Genomic DNA, 27903 nt, shown 5'->3' with positions numbered 1-27903 from the left:
CTGTTAAGATTTTATTTATAATGGTCAGATCTGTAATTCCAAAGCAGTCATTTCATTTCTCTGGCAAATCAATCACTGTTACTGAGCTGTAAATTTAGCTGCATGTCGCAATTAGCATCTTGCCAAGTTTAAGTTCTATATTCTATATTATGTCTTTGTTTCTTCATTTACCTTATGCTGCCGCTGAACAATATGGGATCCTGCAGAATGATTGATAGTCGTGATCTCAGCGTCTGCAGCGGCAGTTTAGCGATATCTATTCCATCAATTATAATCCGACCTGGGATTAACAGACGTAAATGTTGTGAAGGTGGAAAGCGCCCGCACCTATGTGCCCCAATACATAGACACTGGATACACCTCTCTGGGGAGCAGGCGCATAATATATCTGGATCTTTGGGGATGGGGCGCAGAATACATCTGGATCTCAAGGGAGGGGACACAGAATAGATCATGCACTCTGGGTGCTGCAGAATAGTTCAACCTCCCCTTTCTGGGGAGGGGGAGCAAAATAGATCTGGATTTCTGGGGAGGGGCTGTAGAAAAGATCTGGCTCCCTGGGGAGGGGGTGCAGAATAGATCTGGTTTTCTGGGAAGGGGGATATTGGGCACAGAATAGATCTGGTTCTGGGGGAGGGTGCGCAGAATAGATCTTGCTCTCTGGGGAGGGGGTGCAGAATTGAACTGACTCTCTGGGGGGGAGGGGCACAGAATAGATCAGTCTGGGGAGGGGACGCAGAACAGATCTTGCTCACTGGGGGGGAGCAGAATAAATCTACGCCACCTCCCCCCTAGCGAGACAGATTTATTCTGCCCCCCCTTCCACACAGAGACAGAGGGGGTGCAGTATAGATCTGGCTTTCTGGGGGGGGCACAGAATAGATCTGGCTTTCTGTGGGGGGATGGGCACAGAATAGATCTGGCTCTCTGGGGTGGAGGGGCGCAGAATGGATCTGTCTCTCTAGGGAGGGAGGGGGGCAGAATGGATCTGGCTCTCTGGGGGGGGGGAGTGGGTGCAGAATAGATCTGGATTTCTGAGGAGGGGGTGTAGAAAAGATCTGGCTCCCTGGGGAGTGGGTGCAGAATAGATCTGGCTTTCTGGGGAAAGGGATATTGGGCACTGGTATAGATCTGGTTCTGGGGGAGGGTGCGCAGAATAGATCTGGCTCTCTGTGGGGGAGGGTGCGCAGAATGGATCTGGCTCTCTGGGGGGAGGGTGCGCAGAATGGATCTGGCTCTCTGGAGGGGAGGGGCACAGAATGGATCTGGCTCTCTGGAGGGGAGGGGCACAGAATGGATCTGGCTCTCTGGGGGGCAGGGGGTGCAAAATAGATCGCGCTCTCTGGGGGGGAGGGGCGCAGAATGGATCTGGCTCTCTGGGGGGGAGGGGCACAGAATGGATCTGGCTCTCTGGGGGTAGGGGCACAGAATGGATCTGGCTCTCTGGGAGGTGGGAGGGGCACAGAATGGATCTGGCTCTCTGGGGGGTGGTAGGGGCGCAGAATGGATCTGGCTCTCTGGGGGGGAGGGGTGCAGAATGGATCTGGCTCTCTGGGGGGTGGGAGGGGCGCAGAATGGATCTGGCTCTCTGGGGGGTGGGAGGGGCGCAGAATGGATCTGGCTCTCTGGGGGGCAGGGGGTGCAGAATGGATCTGGCTCTCTGGGGGAGGAGGGGCTCAGAATGGATCTGGCTCTCTGGGGGGTGGGAGGGGCGCAGAATAGATCTGGCTCTCTTGGGGGGAGGGGCGCAGAAAGGATCTGGCTCTCTAGGGGGGAGGGGGTGCAGAATGGATCTGGCTCTCTGGGGGGGAGGGGCGCAGAATGGATCTGGCTCTCTGGGGGGTGGGAGGGGCGCAGAATGGATCTGGCTCTCTGGGGGGCAGGGGGTGCAGAATGGATCTGGCTCTCTGGGGGAGGAGGGGCTCAGAATGCGCTAGCTCTCTGGGGTGTGGGAGGGGCGCAGAATAGATCTGGCTCTCTGCGGGGGAGGGGCGCAGAATGGATCTGGCTCTCTGGGGGGAGGGTGCGCAAAATGGATCTGGCTCTCTGGGGGGAGGGTGTGAAGAATGGATCTGGCTCTCTGGGGGGGAGGGGCACAGAATGGATCTGGCTCTCTGGGGGGAGGGGCACAGAATGGATCTGGCTCTCTGGGGGGGAGGGGCGCAGAATGGATCTGGCTCTCTGGGGGGGAGGGGCGCATAATGGATCTGGCTCTCTGGGGGGGAGGGGTGCAGAATAGATCTGGCTCTCTGTGGGGGAGGGTGCGCAGAATGGATCTGGCTCTCTGGGGGGAGGGTGCGCAGAATGGATCTGGCTCTCTGGAGGGGAGGGGCACAAAATGGATCTGGCTCTCTGGAGGGGAGGGGCACAGAATGGATCTGGCTCTCTGGGGGGCAGGGGGTGCAAAATAGCTCGGGCTCTCTGGGGGGGAGGGGCGCAGAATGGATCTGGCTCTCTGGGGGGGAGGGGCACAGAATGGATCTGGCTCTCTGGGGGTAGGGGCACAGAATGGATCTGGCTCTCTGGGGGGTGGGAGGGGCACAGAATGGATCTGGCTCTCTGGGGGGTGGGAGGGGCGCAGAATGGATCTGGCTCTCTGGGGGGGAGGGGTGCAGAATGGATCTGGCTCTCTGGGGGGTGGGAGGGGCGCAGAATGGATCTGGCTCTCTGGGGGGTGGGAGGGGCGCAGAATGGATCTGGCTCTCTGGGGGGCAGGGGGTGCAGAATGGATCTGGCTCTCTGGGGGAGGAGGGGCTCAGAATGGATCTGGCTCTCTGGGGGGTGGGAGGGGCGCAGAATAGATCTGGCTCTCTTGGGGGGAGGGGCGCAGAAAGGATCTGGCTCTCTAGGGGGGAGGGGGTGCAGAATGGATCTGGCTCTCTGGGGGGGAGGGGCGCAGAATGGATCTGGCTCTCTGGGGGGTGGGAGGGGCGCAGAATGGATCTGGCTCTCTGGGGTCAGGGGTTGCAGAATGGATCTGGCTCTCTGGGGGAGGAGGGGCTCAGAATGGATCTGGCTCTCTGGGGTGAGGGAGGGGCGCAGAATAGATCTGGCTCTCTGCGGGGGAGGGGCGCAGAATGGATCTGGCTCTCTGGGGGGAGGGTGCGCAAAATGGATCTGGCTCTCTGGGGGGAGGGTGTGAAGAATGGATCTGGCTCTCTGGGGGGGAGGGGCACAGAATGGATCTGGCTCTCTGGGGGGAGGGGCACAGAATGGATCTGGCTCTCTGGGGGGGAGGGGCGCAGAATGGATCTGGCTCTCTGGGGGGGAGGGGCGCAGAATGGATCGCGCTCTCTGGGGGGGAGGGGTGCAGAATGGATCTGGCTCTCTGGGGGGCAGGGGGTGCAGAATGGATCTGGCTCTCGGGGAGGAGGGGCTCAGAATGGATCTGGCTCTCTGGGGTGTGGGAGGGGCGCAGAATAGATCTGGCTCTCTGCGGGGGAGGGGCGTGAATAGATCTGGCTCTCTGCGGGGGAGGGGCGCAGAATGGATCTGGCTCTCTGGGGGGAGGGTGCGCAAAATGGATCTGGCTCTCTGGGGGGAGGGTGTGAAGAATGGATCTGGCTCTCTGGGGGGGAGGGGCACAGAATGGATCTGGCTCTCTGGGGGGAGGGGCACAGAATGGATCTGGCTCTCTGGGGGGGAGGGGCACAGAATGGATCTGGCTCTCTGGGGGGGAGGGGCGCAGAATGGATCTGGCTCTCTGGGGGGGAGGGGTGCAGAATAGATCTGGCTCTCTGGGGGGGAGGGTGCGCAAAATGGATCTGGCTCTCTGGGGGGAGGGGGGCTCAGGATAGATCTGGCTCTCTGGGGGGAGGGGCTCAGAATGGATCTGGCTCTCTGGGGGGGAGGGGCGCAGAATGGATCTGGCTCTCTGGGGGGGAGGGGGTGCAGAATGGATCTGGCTCTCTGAGTTGGGGCACTTGAATACGGAGCTGTGCTAGTGGAGTAATCTATAATTACCTGCTTTATAAATGCCGATCTCTTACCTTGGAAAGTGTCCACCATCCGGAAAAACGCCAGCGAGAAGGAGGATTTGCCGCTGCCAGTTCTCCCACAAATCCCGATCTGTTGTGAAAGAGCACAGGGACTGAGGACACTTTAGTGACTCTGGATATGTGCACTGCGCTGTATGGGTTATGTGGGTGCTATTCTGTGTGTGCAAGATGTGTGCAACGTGTTGCACGTGTGAGAGGCGCACCGTAGTCAGAGAGAGAACACATACATTATACGCCTGATTGCAGACCTGCACTCGTGTTGCAAGTAACAATCCTTACAGAGGGGAAAGGGGAGGAGAGTTTTCATGCAGGCAGCGCTCAGTAAGAGCGAGTTCAAGGCCGGCGCTTCCACTAGGGAAGCTTAGGCACTTACCTAGGGGCGCCGACCACTAGAGGGCGCTTCTCAGTCCGCCCGGTTGCAGTAGGGCCCACCGGCCCAGTGATCGGGCCCGCTGAGATTCTGCTCTCCCCCCCGGCGCCAGCCGGAAAACAGAACTCACTCCTGAGCTCTGGTTACCGGGTCCCGCAGTGCACTATGTGAGTGACGTCATGACGTCACTCCCATAGTTCCGAGGAGCGGATGCTGGGGACGGACAGCAGCAGGCACTGGAGCGGGGTTTAAGGTAAGTATGGGCTTTTTTTTGTGTGTATGTGTGTGCGCGGGGGAGGGGGGGCTCTACAACTGAGGGCACTACAGGGGCCCTTACTACTGGGGCACTGCAGGGAGCATTACTACTGGGGGCACTACTACAGGGGGCGATACTTTTAGGGGCATTACTACTGGGGGCACTGCATAAGGGGCACCATTACAGTAGGCATTTAGTGATTTAGGGGAACTACTACTGTGGGCATTGTGTAAGACCTAAGTTAGGGAGGGGGGGCCTTAAAAATGTTACTATGGGGTGAAAAAAGTTCTAGTTACAGCCCTGACACTGAGCGCATATATATATATATATATATATATATACACATATATGTGTCTATTTATATACAAACTTCTGCATGTGCTGCCCCCCTGTACTCATTTTACCCCTCAGGTGAAAATGACTTTGCATTATGTACAGTATATGCATCATGTATTCTACCATCCATTATGTACAGTATATGCACCATGTATACTACCATCCATTATGTACAGTATATGCATCATGTATTCCACCATCCATTATGTACAGTATATGCACCATGTATACTACCATCCATTATGTACAGTATATGCATCATGTATTCTACCATCCATTATGTACAGTATATGCATCATGTATTCCACCATCCATTATGTACAGTATATGCACCATGTATACTACCAACCATTATGTACAGTATATGCATCATGTATTCCACCATCCATTATGTACAGTATATGCACCATGTATACTACCAACCATTATGTACAGTATATGCATCATGTATTCCACCATCCATTATGTACAGTATATGCATCATGTATTCTACCATCCATTATGTACAGTATATGTATCATGTATTCCACCATCCATTATGTACAGTATATGCACCATGTATACTACCATCCATTATGTACAGTATATGCATCATGTATACTACCATCCATTATGTACAGTATATGCATCATGTATTCCACCATCCATTATGTACAGTATATACATCATGTATACTACCATCCATAATGTACAGTATATGCATCATGTATACTACCATCCATAATGTACAGTATATGCATCATGTATACTACCATCCATTATGTACAGTATATGCATCATGTATTCCACCATCCATTATGTACAGTATATGCATCATGTATTCTACCATCCATAATGTACAGTATATGCATCATGTATACTACCATCCATTATGTACAGTATATGCACCATGTATACTACCATCCATTATGTACAGTATATGCATCATGTATACTACCATCCATTATGTACAGTATATGCATCATGTATTCCACCATCCATTATGTACAGTATATGCATCATGTATACTACCATCCATAATGTACAGCATATGCATCATGTATACCACCATCCATAATGTACAGTATATGCATCATGTATACTACCATCCATTATGTACAGTATATGCATCATGTATTCCACCATCCATAATGTACAGTATATGCATCATGTATTCTACCATCCATAATGTACAGTATATGCATCATGTATTCCACCATCCATAATGTACAGTATATGCATCATGTATTCTACCATCCATAATGTACAGTATATGCATCATGTATACTACCATCCATTATGTACAGTATATGCACCATGTATACTACCATCCATTATGTACAGTATATGCATCATATATTCTACCATCCATTATGTACAGTATATGCACCATGTATACTACCATCCATTATGTACAGTATATGCATCATGTATACTACCATCCATAATGTACAGTATATGCATCATGTATACTACCATCCATTATGTACAGTATATGCATCATGTATTCCACCATCCATTATGTACAGTATATGCATCATGTATTCTACCATCCATAATGTACAGTATATGCATCATGTATACTACCATCCATTATGTACAGTATATGTACCATGTATACTACCATCCATTATGTACAGTATATGCACCATGTATTCTACAATCCATTATGTACAGTATATGCACCATGTATACTACCATCCGTTATGTACAGTATATGCACCATGTATACTACCATCCATTATGTACAGTATATGCATCATGTATACTACCACCCATTATGTACAGTATATGCATCATGTATACTACCACCCATTATGTACAGTATATGTATCATGTATTGCAGCATCCATTATATACATCATGTATTCTACCATCCATTATGTACAGTATATGCACCATGTATACTACCATCCATTATGTACAGTATATGCATCATGTATACTACCATCCATTATGTACAGTATATGCATCATGTATTCCACCATCCATTATGTACAGTATATGCATCATGTATTCCACCATCCATTATGTACAGTATATGCACCATGTATACTACCATCCATTATGTACAGTATATGCATCATGTATACTACCATCCATTATGTACAGTATATGCATCATGTATACTACCACCCATTATGTACAGTATATGTATCATGTATTGCAGCATCCATTATGTACAGTATATGCACCATGTATACTACCATCCATTATGTACAGTATATGCATCATGTATTCCACCATCCATTATGTACAGTATATGCATCATGTATTCCACCATCCATTATGTACAGTATATCCATCATGTATTCTACCATTCATTATGTACAGTATATGTATCATGTATACTACCATCCATTATGTACAGTATATGCATCATGTATACTACCATCCATTATGTCCAGTATATGCATCATGTATTCTACCATCCATTATGTACAGTATATTTATCATGTATACTACCATCCATTATGTACAGTATATGCACCATGTATACTACCATCCATTATGTACAGTATATGCATCATGTATACTACCATCCATTATGTACAGTATATGCATCATGTATTCTACCATCCATTATGTACAGTATATGCATCATGTATACTACCATCCATAATGTACAGTATATGCATCATGTATACTACCATCCATAATGTACAGTATATGCATCATGTATACTACCATCCATAATGTACAGTATATGCATCATGTATACTACCATCCATTATGTACAGTATATGCATCATGTATTCTACCATCCATTATGTACAGTATATGCATCATGTATTCTACCATCCATAATGTACAGTATATGCATCATGTATCTACCATCCATTATGTACAGTATATGCACCATGTATACTACCATCCATTATGTACAGTATATGCATCATGTATACTACCATCCATTATGTACAGTATATGCATCATGTATTCCACCATCCATTATGTACAGTATATGCACCATGTATACTACCATCCATTATGTACAGTATATGCATCATGTATACTACCATCCATTATGTACAGTATATGCATCATGTATACTACCACCCATTATGTACAGTATATGCATCATGTATTCTACCATCCATTATGTACAGTATATGCATCATGTATTGCAGCATCCATTATGTACAGTATATGTATCATGTATTCTACCATCCATTATGTACAGTATATGCACCATGTATACTACCACCCATTATGTACAGTATATGCATCATGTATTCTACCATCCATTATGGACAGTATATGCACCATGTATTGCAGCATCCATTATGTACAGTATATGCATCATGTATTGCACCATCCATTATGTACAGTATATGCATCATGTATTCCACCATCCATTATGTACAGTATATGCATCATGTATACTACCATCCATTATGTACAGTATATGCATCATGTATTCTACCATCCATTACAGTATATGCATCATGTATTCCACCATCCATTATGTACAGTATATGTATCATGTATTCTACCATCCATTATGTACAGTATATGCATCATGTATTCTACAATCCATTATGTACAGTATATGCATCATGTATTCTACCATCCATTATGTACAGTATATGCATCATGTATTCCACCATCCATTATGTACAGTATATGCATCATGTATACTACCATCCATTATGTACAGTATATGCATCATGTATTCTACCATCCATTATGTACAGTATATGCATCATGTATACTACCACCCATTATGTACAGTATATGTATCATGTATTCTACCATCCATTATGTACAGTAAATGTATCATGTATTCTACCATCCATTATGTACAGTATATGCATCATGTATACTACCACCCATTATGTACAGTATATGTATCATGTATTCTACCATCCATTATGTACAGTATATGTATCATGTATACTACCATCCATTATGTACAGTATATGCACCATGTATACTACCATCCATTATGTACAGTATATGCATCATGTATACTACCATCCATTATGTACAGTATATGCATCATGTATTCTACCATCCATTATGTACAGTATATGCATCATGTATACTACCATCCATAATGTACAGTATATGCATCATGTATACTACCATCCATAATGTACAGTATATGCATCATGTATACTACCATCCATAATGTACAGTATATGCATCATGTATACTACCATCCATTATGTACAGTATATGCATCATGTATTCCACCATCCATTATGTACAGTATATCCATCATGTATTCTACCATCCATAATGTACAGTATATGCATCATGTATCTACCATCCATTATGTACAGTATATGCACCATGTATACTACCATCCATTATGTACAGTATATGCATCATGTATACTACCATCCATTATGTACAGTATATGCATCATGTATTCCACCATCCATTATGTACAGTATATGCACCATGTATACTACCATCCATTATGTACAGTATATGCATCATGTATACTACCATCCATTATGTACAGTATATGCATCATGTATACTACCATCCATTATGTACAGTATATGCATCATGTATACTACCACCCATTATGTACAGTATATGCATCATGTATACTACCATCCATTATGTACAGTATATGTATCATGTATTGCAGCATCCATTATGTACAGTATATACATCATGTATTCTACCATCCATTATGTACAGTATATGCACCATGTATACTACCATCCATTATGTACAGTATATGCATCATGTATACTACCATCCATTATGTACAGTATATGCATCATGTATTCCACCATCCATTATGTACAGTATATGCATCATGTATTCCACCATCCATTATGTACAGTATATGCACTATGTATACTACCATCCATTATGTACAGTATATGCATCATGTATACTACCATCCATTATGTACAGTATATGCATCATGTATACTACCACCCATTATGTACAGTATATGCATCATGTATACTACCACCCATTATGTACAGTATATGTATCATGTATTGCAGCATCCATTATGTACAGTATATGCACCATGTATTCTACCATCCATTATGGACAGTATATGGATTATGTATACTACCACCCATTATGTACAGTATATGTATCATGTATTGCAGCATCCATTATGTACAGTATATGCATCATGTATTCTACCATCCATTATGTACAGTATATGCATCATGTATTCTACCATCCATTATGTACAGTATATGCACCATGTATACTACCATCCATTATGTACAGTATATGCATCATGTATTCTACCATCCATTATGTACAGTATATGCATCATGTATTCTACCATCCATTATGTACAGTATATGCATCATGTATTCCACCATCCATTATGTACAGTATATGCACCATGTATACTACCATCCATTATGTACAGTATATGTATCATGTATACTACCATCCATTATGTACAGTATATGCACCATGTATACTACCATCCATTATGTACAGTATATGCATCATGTATTGCACCATCCATTATGTACAGTATATGCATCATGTATACTACCATCCATAATGTACAGTATATGCATCATGTATACTACCATCCATTATGTACAGTATATGCATCATGTATTCCACCATCCATTATGTACAGTATATGCATCATTTATTCTACCATCCATTATGTACAGTATATGCATCATGTATTCTACCATCCATTATGTACAGTATATGCATCATGTATACTACCATCCATTATGTACAGTATATGCATCATGTATTGCACCATCCATTATGTACAGTATATGCATCATGTATTGCACCATCCATTATGTACAGTATATGCATCATGTATACTACCATCCATTATGTACAGTATATGCACCATGTATACTACCATCCATTATGTACAGTACATGCATCATGTATTGCACCATCCATTATGTACAGTATATGCATCATGTATTCCACCATCCATTATGTACAGTATATGCATCATGTATACTACCATCCATTATGTACAGTATATGCATCATGTATTCTACCATCCATTATGTACAGTATATGCACCATGTATACTACCATCCATTATGTACAGTATATACATCATGTATTCTACCATCCATTATGTATACAGTATATGCATCATGTATACTACCATCCATTATGTACAGTATATACATCATGTATTGCACCATCCATTATGTACAGTATATGCATCATGTATACTACCATCCATTATGTACAGTATATGCACCATGTATACTACCATCCATTATGTACAGTACATGCATCATGTATTGCACCATCCATTATGTACAGTATATGCATCATGTATTCCACCATCCATTATGTACAGTATATGCATCATGTATTCTACCATCCATTATGTACAGTATATGCACCATGTATACTACCATCCATTATGTACAGTATATGCACCATGTATACTACCATCCATTATGTACAGTATATACATCATGTATTCTACCATCCATTATGTACAGTATATGCATCATGTATACTACCATCCATTATGTACAGTATATGCACCATGTATTGCACCATCCATTATGTACAGTATATGCATCATGTATTCCACCATCCATTATGTACAGTATATGCATCATGTATTGCACCATCCATTATGTACAGTATATGCATCATGTATTCTACCATCCATTATGTACACTATATGCATCATGTATTCCACCATCCATTATGTACAGTATATGCATCATGTATTCCACCATCCATTATGTACAGTATATGCATCATGTATTGCACCATCCATTATGTACAGTATATGCATCATGTATTCCACCATCCATTATGTACAGTATATGCATCATGTATTCTACCATCCATTATGTACAGTATATGCATCATGTATACTACCATCCATTATGTACAGTATATGCATCATGTATACTACCACCCATTATGTACAGTATATGCATCATGTATTCCACCATCCATTATGTACAGTATATGCATCATGTATACTACCATCCATTATGTACAGTATATGCATCATGTATACTACCACCCATTATGTACAGTATATGCATCATGTATACTACCATCCATTATGTACAGTATATGCATCATGTATACTACCACCCATTATGTACAGTATATGCATCATGTATTCTACCATCCATTATGTACAGTACATGCACCATGTATACTACCATCCATTATGTACAGTATATGCATCATGTATTCTACCATCCATTATGTACAGTATATGCATCATGTATACTACCATCCATTATGTACAGTATATGCATCATGTATACTACCATCCATTATGTACAGTATATGCATCATGTATACTACCATCCATTATGTACAGTATATGCATCATGTATACTTCCATCCATTATGTACAGTATATGCATCATGTATTGCACCATCCATTATGTACAGTATATGCATCATGTATACTACCATCCATTATGTACAGTATATGCATCATGTATACTACCATCCATTATGTACAGTATATGCACCATGTATACTACCATCCATTATGTACAGTATATGCATCATGTATTCTACCATCCATTATGTACAGTATATGCATCATGTATACTACCATCCATTATGTACAGTATATGCATCATGTATACTACCATCCATTATGTACAGTATATGCATCATGTATACTACCACCCATTATGTACAGTATATGCATCATGTATACTACCATCCATTATGTACAGTATATGCATCATGTATACTACCATCCATTATGTCCAGTATATGCATCATGTATTGCAGCATCCATTATGTACAGTATATGCATCATGTATTCTACCATCCATTATGTACAGTATATGCACCATGTATTCCACCATCCATTATGTACAGTATATGCATCATGTATTCTACCATCCATTATGTACAGTATATGCATCATGTATACTACCATCCATTATGTACAGTATATGCATCATGTATTCTACCATCCATTATGTACAGTATATGCAGCATGTATTCCACCATCCATTATGTACAGTATATGTATCATGTATTCTACCATCCATTATGTACAGTATATGCATCATGTATACTACCATCCATTATGTTTAGTATATGTATCATGTATTCTACCATCCATTATGTACAGTATATGCACCATGTATTGCAGCATCCATTATGTACAGTATATGCATCATGTATTCTACCATCCATTATGTACAGTATATGCACCATGTATTCCACCATCCATTATGTACAGTATATGCATCATGTATTCCACCATCCATTATGTACAGTATATGCATCATGTATTCTACCATCCATTATGTACAGTATATGCATCATGTATACTACCATCCATTATGTACAGTATATGCACCATGTATTCCACCATCCATTATGTACAGTATATGCACCATGTATTCCACCATCCATTATGTACAGTATATGCATCATGTATTCTACCATCCATTATGTACAGTATATGCATCATGTATACTACCATCCATTATGTACAGTATATGCATCATGTATTGCACCATCCATTATGTACAGTATATGCATCATGTATTCTACCATCCATTATGTACAGTATATGCATCATGTATACTACCATCCATTATGTACAGTATATGCATCATGTATACTACCATCCATTATGTACAGTATATGCATCATGTATTGCACCATCCATTATGTACAGTATATGCACCATGTATACTACCATCCATTATGTACAGTATATGCACCATGTATTCCACCATCCATTATGTACAGTATATGCATCATGTATACTACCATCCATTATGTACAGTATATGCATCATGTATACTACCATCCATTATGTACAGTATATGCATCATGTATACTACCATCCATTATGTACAGTATATGCATCATGTATACTACCATCCATTATGTACAGTATATGCATCATGTATACTACCATCCATTATGTACAGTATATGTATCATGTATACTACCATCCATTATGTTCAGTATATGTATCATGTATTCTACCATCCATTATGTACAGTATATGCATCATGTATTCCACCATCCATTATGTACAGTATATGCATCATGTATACTACCATCCATTATGTACAGTATATGTATCATGTATACTACCATCCATTATGTACAGTATATGCATCATGTATTCTACCATCCATTATGTACAGTATATGCATCATGTATTCCACCATCCATTATGTACAGTATATGCATCATGTATTCCACCATCCATTATGTACAGTATATGTATCATGTATTCTACCATCCATTATGTACAGTATATGTATCATGTATTCTACCATCCATTATGTACAGTATATGCATCATGTATTCTACCATCCATTATGTACAGTATATGCATCATGTATTGCAGCATCCATTATGTACAGTATATGTATCATGTATTCTACCATCCATTATGTACAGTATATGCACCATGTATACTACCACCCATTATGTACAGTATATGCATCATGTATTCTACCATCCATTATGGACAGTATATGCACCATGTATTGCAGCATCCATTATGTACAGTATATGCATCATGTATTGCACCATCCATTATGTACAGTATATGCATCATGTATTCCACCATCCATTATGTACAGTATATGCATCATGTATACTACCATCCATTATGTACAGTATATGCATCATGTATTCTACCATCCATTACAGTATATGCATCATGTATTCCACCATCCATTATGTACAGTATATGTATCATGTATTCTACCATCCATTATGTACAGTATATGCATCATGTATTCTACCATCCATTATGTACAGTATATGCATCATGTATTCTACCATCCATTATGTACAGTATATGCATCATGTATTCCACCATCCATTATGTACAGTATATGCATCATGTATACTACCATCCATTATGTACAGTATATGCATCATGTATTCTACCATCCATTATGTACAGTATATGCATCATGTATACTACCACCCATTATGTACAGTATATGTATCATGTATTCTACCATCCATTATGTACAGTAAATGTATCATGTATTCTACCATCCATTATGTACAGTATATGCATCATGTATACTACCACCCATTATGTACAGTATATGTATCATGTATTCTACCATCCATTATGTACAGTATATGTATCATGTATTCTACCATCCATTATGTACAGTAAATGTATCATGTATTCCACCATCCATTATGTACAGTATATGCATCATGTATACTACCATCCATTATGTACAGTATATGTATCATGTATTCTACCATCCATTATGTACAGTATATGCATCATGTATACTACCATCCATTATGTACAGTATATGCATCATGTATACTACCATCCATTATGTACAGTATATGCATCATGTATTCTACCATCCATTATGTACAGTATATGCATCATGTATACTACCACCCATTATGTACAGTATATGTATCATGTATTCTACCATCCATTATGTACAGTAAATGTATCATGTATTCTACCATCCATTATGTACAGTATATGCATCATGTATACTACCATCCATTATGTACAGTATATTTATCATGTATTCTACCATCCATTATGTACAGTATATGCATCATGTATACTACCATCCATTATGTACAGTATATGCACCATGTATACTCCCATCCATTATGTACAGTATATGCATCATGTATTCTACCATCCATTATGTACAGTATATGTATCATGTATTCTACCATCCATTATGTACAGTATATGCATCATGTATACTACCATCCATTATGTACAGTATATGCATCATGTATTCTACCATCCATTATGTACAGTATATGCATCATGTATACTACCATCCATTATGTACAGTATATGCATCATGTATACTACCATCCATTATGTACAGTATATGCATCATGTATACTACCATCCATTATGTACAGTATATGCATCATGTATTCTACCATCCATTATGTACAGTATATGCATCATGTATACTACCATCCATTATGTACAGTATATGCATCATGTATTCCACCATCCATTATGTACAGTATATGCATCATTTATTCTACCATCCATTATGTTCAGTATATGTATCATGTATTCTACCATCCATTATGTACAGTATATGCATCATGTATACTACCATCCATTATGTACAGTATATGTATCATGTATACTACCATCCATTATGTACAGTATATGCATCATTTATTCTACCATCCATTATGTTCAGTATATGTATCATGTATTCCACCATCCATCATGTACAGTATATGCATCATGTATACTACCATCCATTATGTACAGTATATGCATCATGTATTCCACCATCCATCATGTACAGTATATGCATCATGTATTGCACCATCCATTATGTACAGTATATGCATCATGTATTGCACCATCCATTATGTACAGTATATGCATCATGTATTGCACCATCCATTATGTACAGTATATGCATCATGTATACTACCATCCATTATGTACAGTATATGTATCATGTATACTACCATCCATTATGTACAGTATATGCATCATTTATTCTACCATCCATTATGCTCAGTATATGCATCATGTATTCTACCATCCATTATGTACAGTATATGCATCATGTATTCCACCATCCATTATGTACAGTATATGCATCATGTATTCCACCATCCATCATGTACAGTATATGCATCATGTATTGCACCATCCATTATGTACAGTATATGCATCATGTATACTACCATCCATTATGTACAGTATATGCATCATGTATTCCACCATCCATCATGTACAGTATATGCATCATGTATTGCACCATCCATTATGTACAGTATATGCATCATGTATACTACCATCCATTATGTACAGTATATGTATCATGTATACTACCATCCATTATGTACAGTATATGCATCATGTTTTCCACCATCCATTATGTACAGTATATGCATCATGTATACTACCATCCATTATGTACAGTATATGCATCATGTATACTACCATCCATTATGTTCAGTATATGTATCATGTATTCTACCATCCATTATGTACAGTATATGCACCAATTATTCCACCATCCATTATGTACAGTATATGCACCATGTATACTACCATCCATTATGTACAGTATATGTATCATGTATTCTACCATCCATTATGTACAGTATATGCATCATGTATACTACCATCCATTATGTACAGTATATGCATCATGTATTCTACCATCCATTATGTACAGTATATGCATCATGTATTCTACCATCCATTATGTACAGTATATGCATCATGTATTCTACCATCTATTATGTTTGTCTGTTATGTCATCTACTTCCATTATATAACCATTATGTATAATCTATATGGTGAATTCCTCTCAGTGCTGTGTCCACCACTTCAAATTCTTCAGTGATGTTAAAAATTACACAATAGTGCAATAGGTTCAATAATAAAATATAATAGTTCTAGGGCCAAATGTAATAGGGTGTCAGTTTTAGTAACAGTACAAACTCGCACTTTCTCGCACTTTTAGATAGTGCGAGTTTGTACTGAAACTCGCAAATTCAATAGCCTGCGAACTTTTCAGCTCGAGGCTACTGCATTTGCGAGTGCAGGCGAGTTTTGGACTATGTAAACTGACACCTTTTAATTAGGGATGTGCAGGCTCGGATAGGTTTGAGTTTGCACGTGGAGTTCGGATTTTTCCCTCCAAAAAAACGGAACTCAGAACGAGGCAAAACGTCATCTTACATGGACGAACATCATCATTCCTGGACAAAAGACCAGGAATGATGATGTTCGTCCATGTAAGATGACGTTTTGCCTCGTTCTGAGTTCCGTTTTTTTGGAGGGAAAAATCCGAACTCCACGTGCAAACTCGAACCTATCCGAGCCTGCACATCCCTACTTTTAATGCAAGTAGCATTAAAAGGTGCGAGTTTTAGAGAAGCCATCACAGATCAGTGAGATCCGTGATGGCTTCTGTGTGTGTTAAAAAAAAACGTGCACCCCCTCCCCAAAAGCATAACCAGCCCCGGGCTTTATAAAGCCTATTCTGGTTCTAAAAATACAGGGGCCAAAATGCGTAGGGGGCCCCTGTATATTAAGAACCAGCACAGGGCTTTGTTGAGCTGGTCCTGGTTCTGGAAAATCAGGGGACAAAACGAGTAGGGGTCCCCTGAAAATTCCTGAACCAGCACCGAACTCTTTCTAGCAGGGGGATAATGCCACAGCCAGGGAAAACCTTTCACCGGTTTCCCTGGCCAAAGCATTATCCCTGACTGCTAGTCAGTCCAGGCCGGGGAGTTGGGTACCCCCCCCAATAAAGGGGTACCCCTCTCCAGGGCACCCCAGGCCTAGAGTGATAGCACGGGGCTATCCCCGGCACCCTAGGGCGGTGGGTGCCGGGTTGATAGTGTAAAGTGAAAGTGTAAAATTAAATTTACCATATTGTCTTTATTTGTAGAACCACAAGTACCAGCAAGCCTCCCCTGCATGCTGGTATTTGGAGAACCACAAATACCAGCATGCGGGGCATTACGGGCCCGCTGGCACTTGTAGTTCCTCAACTAAAGAAATACGTAAATAAACAAACTTACACCGTGAAAGTATAATTTTAATAAAACATACATGCACACTCACACTCACACATACTCACCTAGTATCTGAAGTAATCCATAGGGGTGTACCTGAAAAAAAAATCCATACTCACCTCTCCTATGCGTAGATCACGTCCTCTTCTCCAAGTAGGCAATCCAGGGGTTAAAATAAAAAAACGAAAAAAACCCGATCCATGCAAAGGTATGTGTGTACACATACCTTTGCTCCGCGTAAATGACCGGGGCACACGTGTGCCCTGTCAGTGCAGGGGCCGCCAGCCAATCAGGGAGCATCTCCGTCGGAGCAGCTCCCTGATTAGCTGAATGCGGCCAGCCTCTGTCTCCCTTAGACGTCTATGGTGAGAAATCCCCATAGCCATCTAATGGTGAGAGCCGCTACATAGTAACCGCAAGATTAATTGATGTTAATCTTGTGGTTACATCAATGATACAATGTCGCGAGGGATCCCCGGCCTGGACTGACTAGCAGTCAGGGATAATGCTTTGGCCGGGGAAACCGGTGAAAGGTTTTCCCTGGCTGTGGCATTATTTCCCTGCTAGAAAGAGTTCGGTGCTGGTTCAGGAATTTTCAGGGGACCCCTACTCGTTTTGTCCCCTGATTTTCCAGAACCAGCTCAACAAAGCCCTGTGCTGGTTCTTAATATACAGGGGCTCCCTACGCATTTTGGCCCCTGTATTTTTAGAACCAAAACAGGCTTTATAAAGCCCGGGGCTGGTTATGCTTTTGGGGAGGCGGTGCACGTAATTTTTTTTTTTTTATAACATTTAACATAAGTACACACAGAAACATGTACATATCTCATGGATATGTGCATGTTTCTGTGTTAATCTAACCTGCTCAGGATGTACTCGCTAGCCTGAAGCAGGTCTATTATTTGGGGACTTTTGGTAATCTTTTTTTTGCGAGTCTGAAACAGACACTCTATGACATTGGGCGAGTTGATTGTTTTCAATGTGAAAACATCTGGATGTGAGTTTGAGAATGGAGAGTTTTAGTAACTCTGAAAAATGCGAGTTTTAGTGAACAGACACCCTATTACATTGGAGAGTTGTGAAAAATTGCGAGTTTAGCACCAAACTCACAATTTACCAAAACAGACTACCTATTACATTTGGCCCCTAGTGTTCATTCTGCACCCAGCACCTGTCACAACCCGTGCAGTTCCTCTTTCCTGCCTGTGGTGTCGCTCTCTGCTCTGGTGAGTGTCATTAAGATGGGAAACTTTGGGGAAAAAAAGTTTGAGCGCTAGCCTTTCCAATTCATCTCCGCTATTATTCTTTCTATTAATATTTCCCACAGCTGATGACAGTCTGGGGCCTCTTCTGTCCATTATATATATAATTGCTACAGCTGTACTTGGAATTATTTGGGAGGATTAATACCACACAGGGCAGAAGTGTTAATACCATACATTGCAGATGTACCGATACCTTTTGTGCAGGAGTAATATGAGCGTTGACGTGTTTGAGAACCGGCTTCAGGGAGCTGTCGTAGCGGACACTTAGGTTCTGGATTTGGATATCGCCGCTCTCCGGCCAGTTTTGCGGGATCTGAGGTGGCGCTGCAAATGGAGAACACACATAAATTATTCATGACATGCTAATTACCCCTCATTATGCAGCGAGCAGAAGACCCTCCTCACTCACATAGCAGCCCCTTGTAATTTTCTGGTTCTGTCTTCAGAAGGCTGTTAATCCTCTTGACGGCACCAAGCTGAATCTCCATATCGGAGAGGTTGCGCACCATCCAGTTCAGGTAGTTAGAGACCTACGGAAGATGTCGGTTATTTCATTGGTCAGTCAGCCTATGAATATATGAGACACCTAAATCCAATCAGAACGGGTCACTGAGACTGGTAACGAAGACAGAAGAGCCTGAGATTAGTTATTACCAGTTATCCTTCGCTCACATCTCTCCTGAAACAATCACCCAGAAGTGTATTTACCATCAGAGCATAAGTGAGTCCCAGCCCGACCAGTCCAGACGTGAGGTTGTATTGGAAATAGTTGATGATGGAGGCGACGGCCGCTACCAGGACAACACAGGCGCCGATATATTCCTGGAACAGAAAGACGTGTTCCTGTTATTCCCGGTCACACGTATTGAGAGCAGCTCATATGTGGTCACGCGTTGTGCATGTGTGTGTGTATATATAATGAGAGAGAGGAGACAATCTGTGACCACAGAAATGTAGGACACAGTCATCTTACCATAGACTGTGTGCTGTGTCACACTGTCAGCATCTCTGTCATTAAAGAAAGGAGGAGACTGCATTATATGGGGCACCTGTGCGCGCAAGCACAATATGGAGCACAACAAAAAGAAAAATGGAAGCGGGGTAAAGAGACATATAGGCAAATAGTATTGGGACCAGAGTTACTACAATGCTGCCAGTCTGTATGGGACAGTCACCCGTAAAGGTAAGGTGAACAATGGAGGAGAAAGTCGGCGCAGTGTAGTAAACTGTTCATCTGGTGGCAAACAAATGAAGGATGATTCAAAACCACAAGTAATGGAGGTTATCAGAAGGAGATGCAGGTGTGGATCCAAAGGTAATACAGATGTGTCCATATACATCTTACTTCCTTGTGCGTTAAACAGCCCTTCTAGTCGCGCCATGCCGTGGTGTGACTCTGTAGCACCGAGTGTCTTTTCGTGCAACTTTTTACCTTCAAATGCATCTTATTCACGGAGTGATGTGAATAAATAGTACAAGCAGCATCTGCTGATTACAATGATATGCGGCATGCTTATATTCAGTGTGTGACTGCGGCTGTATCTGCATGCGACATGCTACGTTACAGTGTCAGCGGCTGTAAGACGGTAACGTAGTATTTTGTATGTTACTGCAAAAAAGACGTATTTGAAGGTAAAAAGTTGCACAAAAGGACGCTCGGCGCTACCGAGTTGCACGGGGCTCACGTGTTATGTGAAACACGACTTGTAGCGCACGGAGGATAGATGTATGTGGACACATCTGTATCCGTTGTGGTGAATTATATAAAAGGAGAGTTCCATACATTCCCAAGGTGTACCCCAATAACTGAAACAGTCTAACAGGTTTCTCTAATAAAATCAGCTTCTACAGAGATACCAAACAAATCACCCTCCACGTGTTTGGCACCCAGCATCTGCCACACTCCGGTGAACAACGCGATGCCCAATCCTTGACATGGCTGCAGTGAAAAGGCCACTAACGTGGATATTTCCACCGTGCCACCTCACACCATTTAGGACAGAACTTTTCCTTGTGTCAGACTTGGTAATGCCAATTATTTGGAGAGATTCCGCTCTTCATTTATCAGTGACAATTGCACTATATTATACTTATGGTTTAATTTTTATACATATGACCATATTCTCTAGGTAATCTGTGTGTATTCTTTACGTGCTCTTATAACACACTCATACAGGTTTTTTTAATGAGGTATCAATAAATGTTAATATTTTTACTATAGAATCTTCTGTAGTCAGTATATATCATTGTTCAATAGTGTTTGGGTTACTGCCACCAGCTTCGCCAGTTTACTACACTGCGCCGTCATTCTCCGTCAATGTGATACAACCACACTCACCATCCGCACTTCCAGCCAGCGATTGGCCGCTGTGAGGAACAGAGACGCAATGTTGTTGGAGTCTGTGAGCGCCAGAAGCTTCTGTCGGAATCTGGCCTCATAACTGGGGAGAAAAGTCACCATTTACTATTCATGTGGAGAAACCAAGAGACAATGGGGCTGATTCGCTATTATGATCGCAGCTGCAATTACGCGCATAGTCTCACTGTGAAAATATGCTAATGATTGCAATCGTAATGCCCTCGCAGCCTAACATAAGGACGCCCACTTCCCCTTAAACACACATCCGTAAAACTTTGGAAGTCTTCGAAACCATCGGTAACATCGAGTACCATCGCAGCCTCACACACACTTGCACAAGGTCTGACCTTATTCAGGAATAGCTAACCTCATCGCACGCAATGAAAGCCCAAGCTGTGTAGGGCATGGCAGTGGATAACGATGTTCAAACACACTGGCACGCCTGCGTTTCGCCAACCACCCCCTGTCACCATCCCCCAAATGCTCACTTCCTGTCAATCACTCTGCGATGGGTCTGCATAGTCACTACGATCGCAGTCCAAACGCAGTGAAGTCTTCGCGCACGCGCACTGTCATGCATATGCATGTGCAGAACCCAACAAACGGCCGATTGCGTGCGTAATCGCAGTTGCGATAGATAATGAATCAGGCCCAATGACCACAGCACATAAAGACCCTCCAGGCGTACAAACATGTATAGAACATGTAACACAGAACACAAGTCCAGTAGATGTAACACAGAAGAAATAAACAGAAGACCTAGACACACAAACAAGCATAGAACATGTAACATAGATTATTTATACAGAGCATGTAACACAGGGCCTGATTCAGAGCCGCTCGTAAGCGGCCGCTCGTTCGTTCCGAGCGATGTTTGCCCAACTGCGCATGCGTACGGATCGCATTACGCATGCGCGAACCAGTCAGTGCGGCCGAAAATCGTTTGTTCGCTAAATAGCGAATGCCTGCTATTTTGAGTGACAGGAGGAGGCGTATGTGGGTGGTAACAGGGGAAGGTGCTTGAAAAGTGGGGAGTGGAGATCCGAACGCAGGCGTGCTTAAAGGTCAAATCGGGGGTTTTATGGGTGTGCATAATTAATACAGCAGCGTCATTGACCACGTCACTGGGTTATTTTATAGTCAGAACTGCTCGCAAGATTGTGGCAGGAAAAACCAACCACAAGAATAGCGAGCAGTTCATACGCTGGTCGATGTACTCGATTAATCTGATAAATAGCGGACATGACGTAGGATGCGAGTGGCCAGGGGGCGTAGTTATCCAAAAAACGACCGCAAGATTTGTTCGCTCGTTCAGACATGGAGGAGTGAACAGACCGCAAAGAGCGAACGGTTCATTTGAATAGCCACCCCCTTTTCCTGAACGACCGTCCGCAAAAAGCGTCCGGCTCTGAATCAGGCCCACAGTACATACAAAGAGAAGAAGTAACAAATGTATGAACATGTATAGAACAGAGGGCCTGATTCAGAGCCGGACGCTCTTTGAGAGCGCTGGCTCTGAATCAGGGCGTCCCTTTTTTTTGTGTAAAGACAGCCTCCTGGCCGCTAGCATAGCTGTGGGTGACCACCCACAGCTTATGCGAGCGGCCAGGTGATGGTCAAGACCATTGCGATCATCGGGCTTGCGACGAGACCCTTGTGGTAGGGTCTCGTGGCCGCAAGCCCCAGTGGACTTCCTGCTCTAATAGAGCAGGAAGTCCACCTACTGACATCACGAGTGATGTCAGTTGGGCCGCCCACAAACGGCAGGCATTCCCTCGGGAACGCCTCCGTTTGTGTAGCCACCCCCCCGCCCCGCCTACTAAACGGGGCGAGCTGTCATTCAACATCAACAGCCGCCCCTTTTGTAGCGAGTCCCGGAGCGAGAGAATTTCTCTCTCGCTCCGGCTCTTGCGCATGCGCACGCCGGAGCAGGCTCCGGCATGCGCAGTGCGGGACCATCGACCCGTTTGCAGGCACTGTGCGCTCGCGAGCAGGTCTGAATCAAGACCAGAGAAAATATGTACAGAACATACAAGAGGATCTTGGTGTACAGTATAGAAAATGTAACAGCATACATGTTCAGAACATGTGATATAGAACATACACTCAGAGGATGAAGGTGTATAATCGCTGGCAGACTATGTATTACGGCACACATGAACAATAAGGGGTGATGCTGAGTTAGCTGCATTTAATGTAAAAACCGCAGGTGTGACGTAATTCCGTGTGTATGCCGAGTCGGACGAATCACAACACTCAGCTCCACATACAGCACTACATGTACCAGGCTTAGGCCAGTAGGTGTCCGGGACAGTGGATGTACGGTGTACGGACCTGTATTTGACACCATAAAAAACCATGAATGCAACACTGAACACAAACATACTATGAGGGAGATTTAGGAAGTATCAGAGAGAGATAAAGTGGAGAGAGATAAAGTACCAACCAATCAGCTCCTAACTATCATTTTACTAGCACAGCCTGTAACATGACAGAAGCTGATTGGGTGGTACTTTATCTCTCTCCAAGATTTGATAAATCTCCCCCAATGTACAGTGACACCACTCCCCCAATGTACAGTGACACTGGAGACATGTACAGGGGATCCAGGTGTACTGTATGTACACAGACAGAATATGTACACTACAGTACAGTATATGTACATTTGAACTCTGAACATGTAATGCTACACATGTATATGACACGAGAACACAGCATGTGTAAATCATGCCAGAACAATGCATGTAACGGTGAAAACACAGGGACAATACCTGAATGCTCGTATGGTGGTCAGTCCCTCCACGGTCTCTGAGAAGTGTGACAGCAGGGGGAGCTGTGTACTGTCCTCCAGCTGCTGCAGATCTCTGGGGTAACATAGAATTATATATCAGTACTGCACATGAATAAAGATTTAGCTCTCCTATCACAAAATTTAGATTGTAAGCTCTCTGGGACTAGTATATAAATCTGTCAGTAATGACAAAATACAGTTCAGTAAAAATGTGACATGCAATAGCTAGCAGGCTGAAACAGACGTGCGGTATGTGCAGATTACATGTAGTGTAGGAGGATCAGGTGTGTAGATGGATAGTAGGACCTGAACATACTTTGACAGGATCCATCTACAGAGAAGAGATACATTCTGCCCTCTCTGTATGGACCGGTGCATAGGTGGATGGTAACTGTTCTTTCTATATGGTCCGTATGTAGGTGGATAGTATCTGCCCTCTCTATTTGGACCTGTACAGTATGTAGGTGTATAGTATCTGCCCTCTCTATTTGGACATGTACAGTACGTGGGTGTATAGCATCTGTTCTCTCTATATGGACATGTACAGTATGTAGGTGGATAGTATCTGCCCTCTCTATTTGGACCTGTACAGTATGTAGGTGTATAGTATCTGCCCTCTCTGTATGGACTGGTGCATAGGTGGATAGCATCTGTTCTCTCTATATGGACATGTACAGTACGTAGGTGGATAGCATCTGTCCTGTCTATATGGACCTATACAGTATGTAGGTGGATAGCATCTGTTCTCTCTATATGGACATGTACAGTACAAAAGTGGATAGTATCTGTTCTCTCTATATGGACCTGTACAGTACGTAGGTGGATAGTATCTGTTCTCTCTATATGGACCTGTACAGTATGTAGGTGGATAGTATCTGCCCTCTCTGTTTGGACTGGTGCATAGGTGGATAGCATCTGTCCTGTCTATATGGACCTGTACAGTATGTAGGTGGATAGTATCTGTTCTCTCTATATGGACATGTACAGTATGTAGGTGGATAGTATCTGTTCTCTCTGTATGGACCTGTACAGTACGTAGGTGGATAGCATCTGTTCTCTCTATATGGACCTGTACAGTATGTAGGTGGTTAGTATCTGTTATCTCTATATGGACCTGTACAGTATGTAGGTGGTTAGTATCTGTTATCTCTATATGGACCTGTACAGTATGTAGGTGGTTAGTATCTGTTCTCTCTATATGGACCTGTACAGTATGTAGGTGGATAGTATCTGTTCTCTCTATATGGACCTGTACAGTACGTAGGTGGTTAGTATCTGTTCTCTCTATATGGACCTGTACAGTACGTAGGTGGATAGTATCTGTTCTCTCTATATGGACATGTACAGTATGTAGGTGGTTAGTATCTGTTCTCTCTATATGGACCTGTACAGTACGTAGGTGGATAGCATCTGTCCTCTCTATATGGACCTGTACAGTATGTAGGTGGATAGTATCTGTTCTCTCTGTATGGACATGTACAGTATGTAGGTGGTTAGTATCTGTTCTCTCTATATGGACCTGTACAGTATGTAGGTGGTTAGTATCTGTTCTCTCTATATGGACATGTACAGTACAAAAGTGGATAGTATCTGTTCTCTCTATATGGACCTGTACAGTACGTAGGTGGATAGTATCTGTTCTCTCTATATGGACCTGTACAGTATGTAGGTGGATAGTATCTGCCCTCTCTGTTTGGACTGGTGCATAGGTGGATAGCATCTGTCCTGTCTATATGGACCTGTACAGTATGTAGGTGGATAGTATCTGTTCTCTCTATATGGACATGTACAGTATGTAGGTGGATAGTATCTGTTCTCTCTGTATGGACCTGTACAGTACGTAGGTGGATAGCATCTGTTCTCTCTATATGGACCTGTACAGTATGTAGGTGGTTAGTATCTGTTATCTCTATATGGACCTGTACAGTATGTAGGTGGTTAGTATCTGTTATCTCTATATGGACCTGTACAGTATGTAGGTGGTTAGTATCTGTTCTGTCTATATGGACCTGTACAGTATGTAGGTGGATAGTATCTGTTCTCTCTATATGGACATGTACAGTATGTAGGTGGTTAGTATCTGTTCTCTCTATATGGACCTGTACAGTACGTAGGTGGATAGCATCTGTTCTCTCTATATGGACCTGTACAGTATGTAGGTGGATAGTATCTGTTCTCTCTGTATGGACATGTACAGTATGTAGGTGGTTAGTATCTGTTCTCTCTATATGGACCTGTACAGTATGTAGGTGGATAGTATCTGTTCTCTCTATATGGACATGTACAGTACGTAGGTGGATAGTATCTGTTCTCTCTATATGGACATGTACAGTATGTAGGTGGTTAGTATCTGTTCTCTCTATATGGACCTGTACAGTACGTAGGTGGATAGCATCTGTTCTCTCTATATGGACATGTACAGTATGTAGGTGGATAGTATCTGTTCTCTCTATATGGACCTGTACAGTATGTAGGTGGATAGTATCTGTTCTCTCTGTATGGACATGTACAGTATGTAGGTGGTTAGTATCTGTTCTCTCTATATGGACCTGTACAGTATGTAGGTGGATAGTATCTGTTCTCTCTATATGGACATGTACAGTACGTAGGTGGATAGTATCTGTTCTCTCTATATGGACCTGTACAGTATGTAGGTGGATAGTATTTGTTCTCTCTATATGGACCTGTACAGTACGTAGGTGGATAGTATCTGTTCTCTCTATATGGACCTGTACAGTATGTAGGTGGCTAGGATCTGCCCTCTTTATATGGACCTGTACAGTACGTAGGTGGCTAACATCTGTTCTCTCTATATGGATGTAGGTGGATAGCATCTGTCCTTTCTACTTCAGGGTCCATAGGGGGTCCACAGGGTTGACCTTGGGGTATAGGTTGGGAACCAAATCCGGGCACCACGCAGTTAAAGCTTTTAGCTCCCAGGATGCACTGGGTCCACTCTCCCTATAACCCCACCCCCAAGCCAGAGGCACCTCAGTTTAAGTTGTGCCCGGCCGGAGTCGGGTCACCGTTTAGTGCAGTGGGGAGCTGATTAGCAGCCCCTAAGCTT

The 27903-nt window shown here is 42.4% G+C and overlaps 1 protein-coding gene across 3 annotated transcripts in view; it reads right to left on the bottom strand.

The window, feature by feature from the left end:
• Positions 1-27903, bottom strand: part of ABCC8 (ATP binding cassette subfamily C member 8) — a 177673-nt gene that overhangs the window by 17908 nt on the left and 131862 nt on the right. For 2 of the 3 annotated variants that reach the window (XM_088458254.1, XM_088458255.1), the window contains 7 exons: positions 24817-24909; positions 22025-22127; positions 20395-20508; positions 20096-20216; positions 19880-20010; positions 3990-4068; positions 172-280 (listed from right to left, as the gene is read on the bottom strand). In XM_088458254.1, coding sequence (XP_088314380.1) covers positions 172-280; positions 3990-4068; positions 19880-20010; positions 20096-20216; positions 20395-20508; positions 22025-22127; positions 24817-24909 — 750 coding nt within the window. The remainder of the gene's footprint in view (positions 1-171; positions 281-3989; positions 4069-19879; positions 20011-20095; positions 20217-20394; positions 20509-22024; positions 22128-24816; positions 24910-27903) is intronic. The other variant, XM_088458256.1, reaches the window with a different exon arrangement.

Source organism: Taudactylus pleione, unplaced genomic scaffold (genome assembly GCF_031769625.1).
Source record: "Taudactylus pleione unplaced genomic scaffold, aTauple2 ptg000820l, whole genome shotgun sequence".
Lineage (NCBI taxonomy): Eukaryota > Metazoa > Chordata > Amphibia > Anura > Myobatrachidae > Taudactylus > Taudactylus pleione.
The sequence above is the reverse complement of the archived record's forward strand: the minus strand, read 5'-3'. Positions and strand labels throughout refer to the sequence as shown.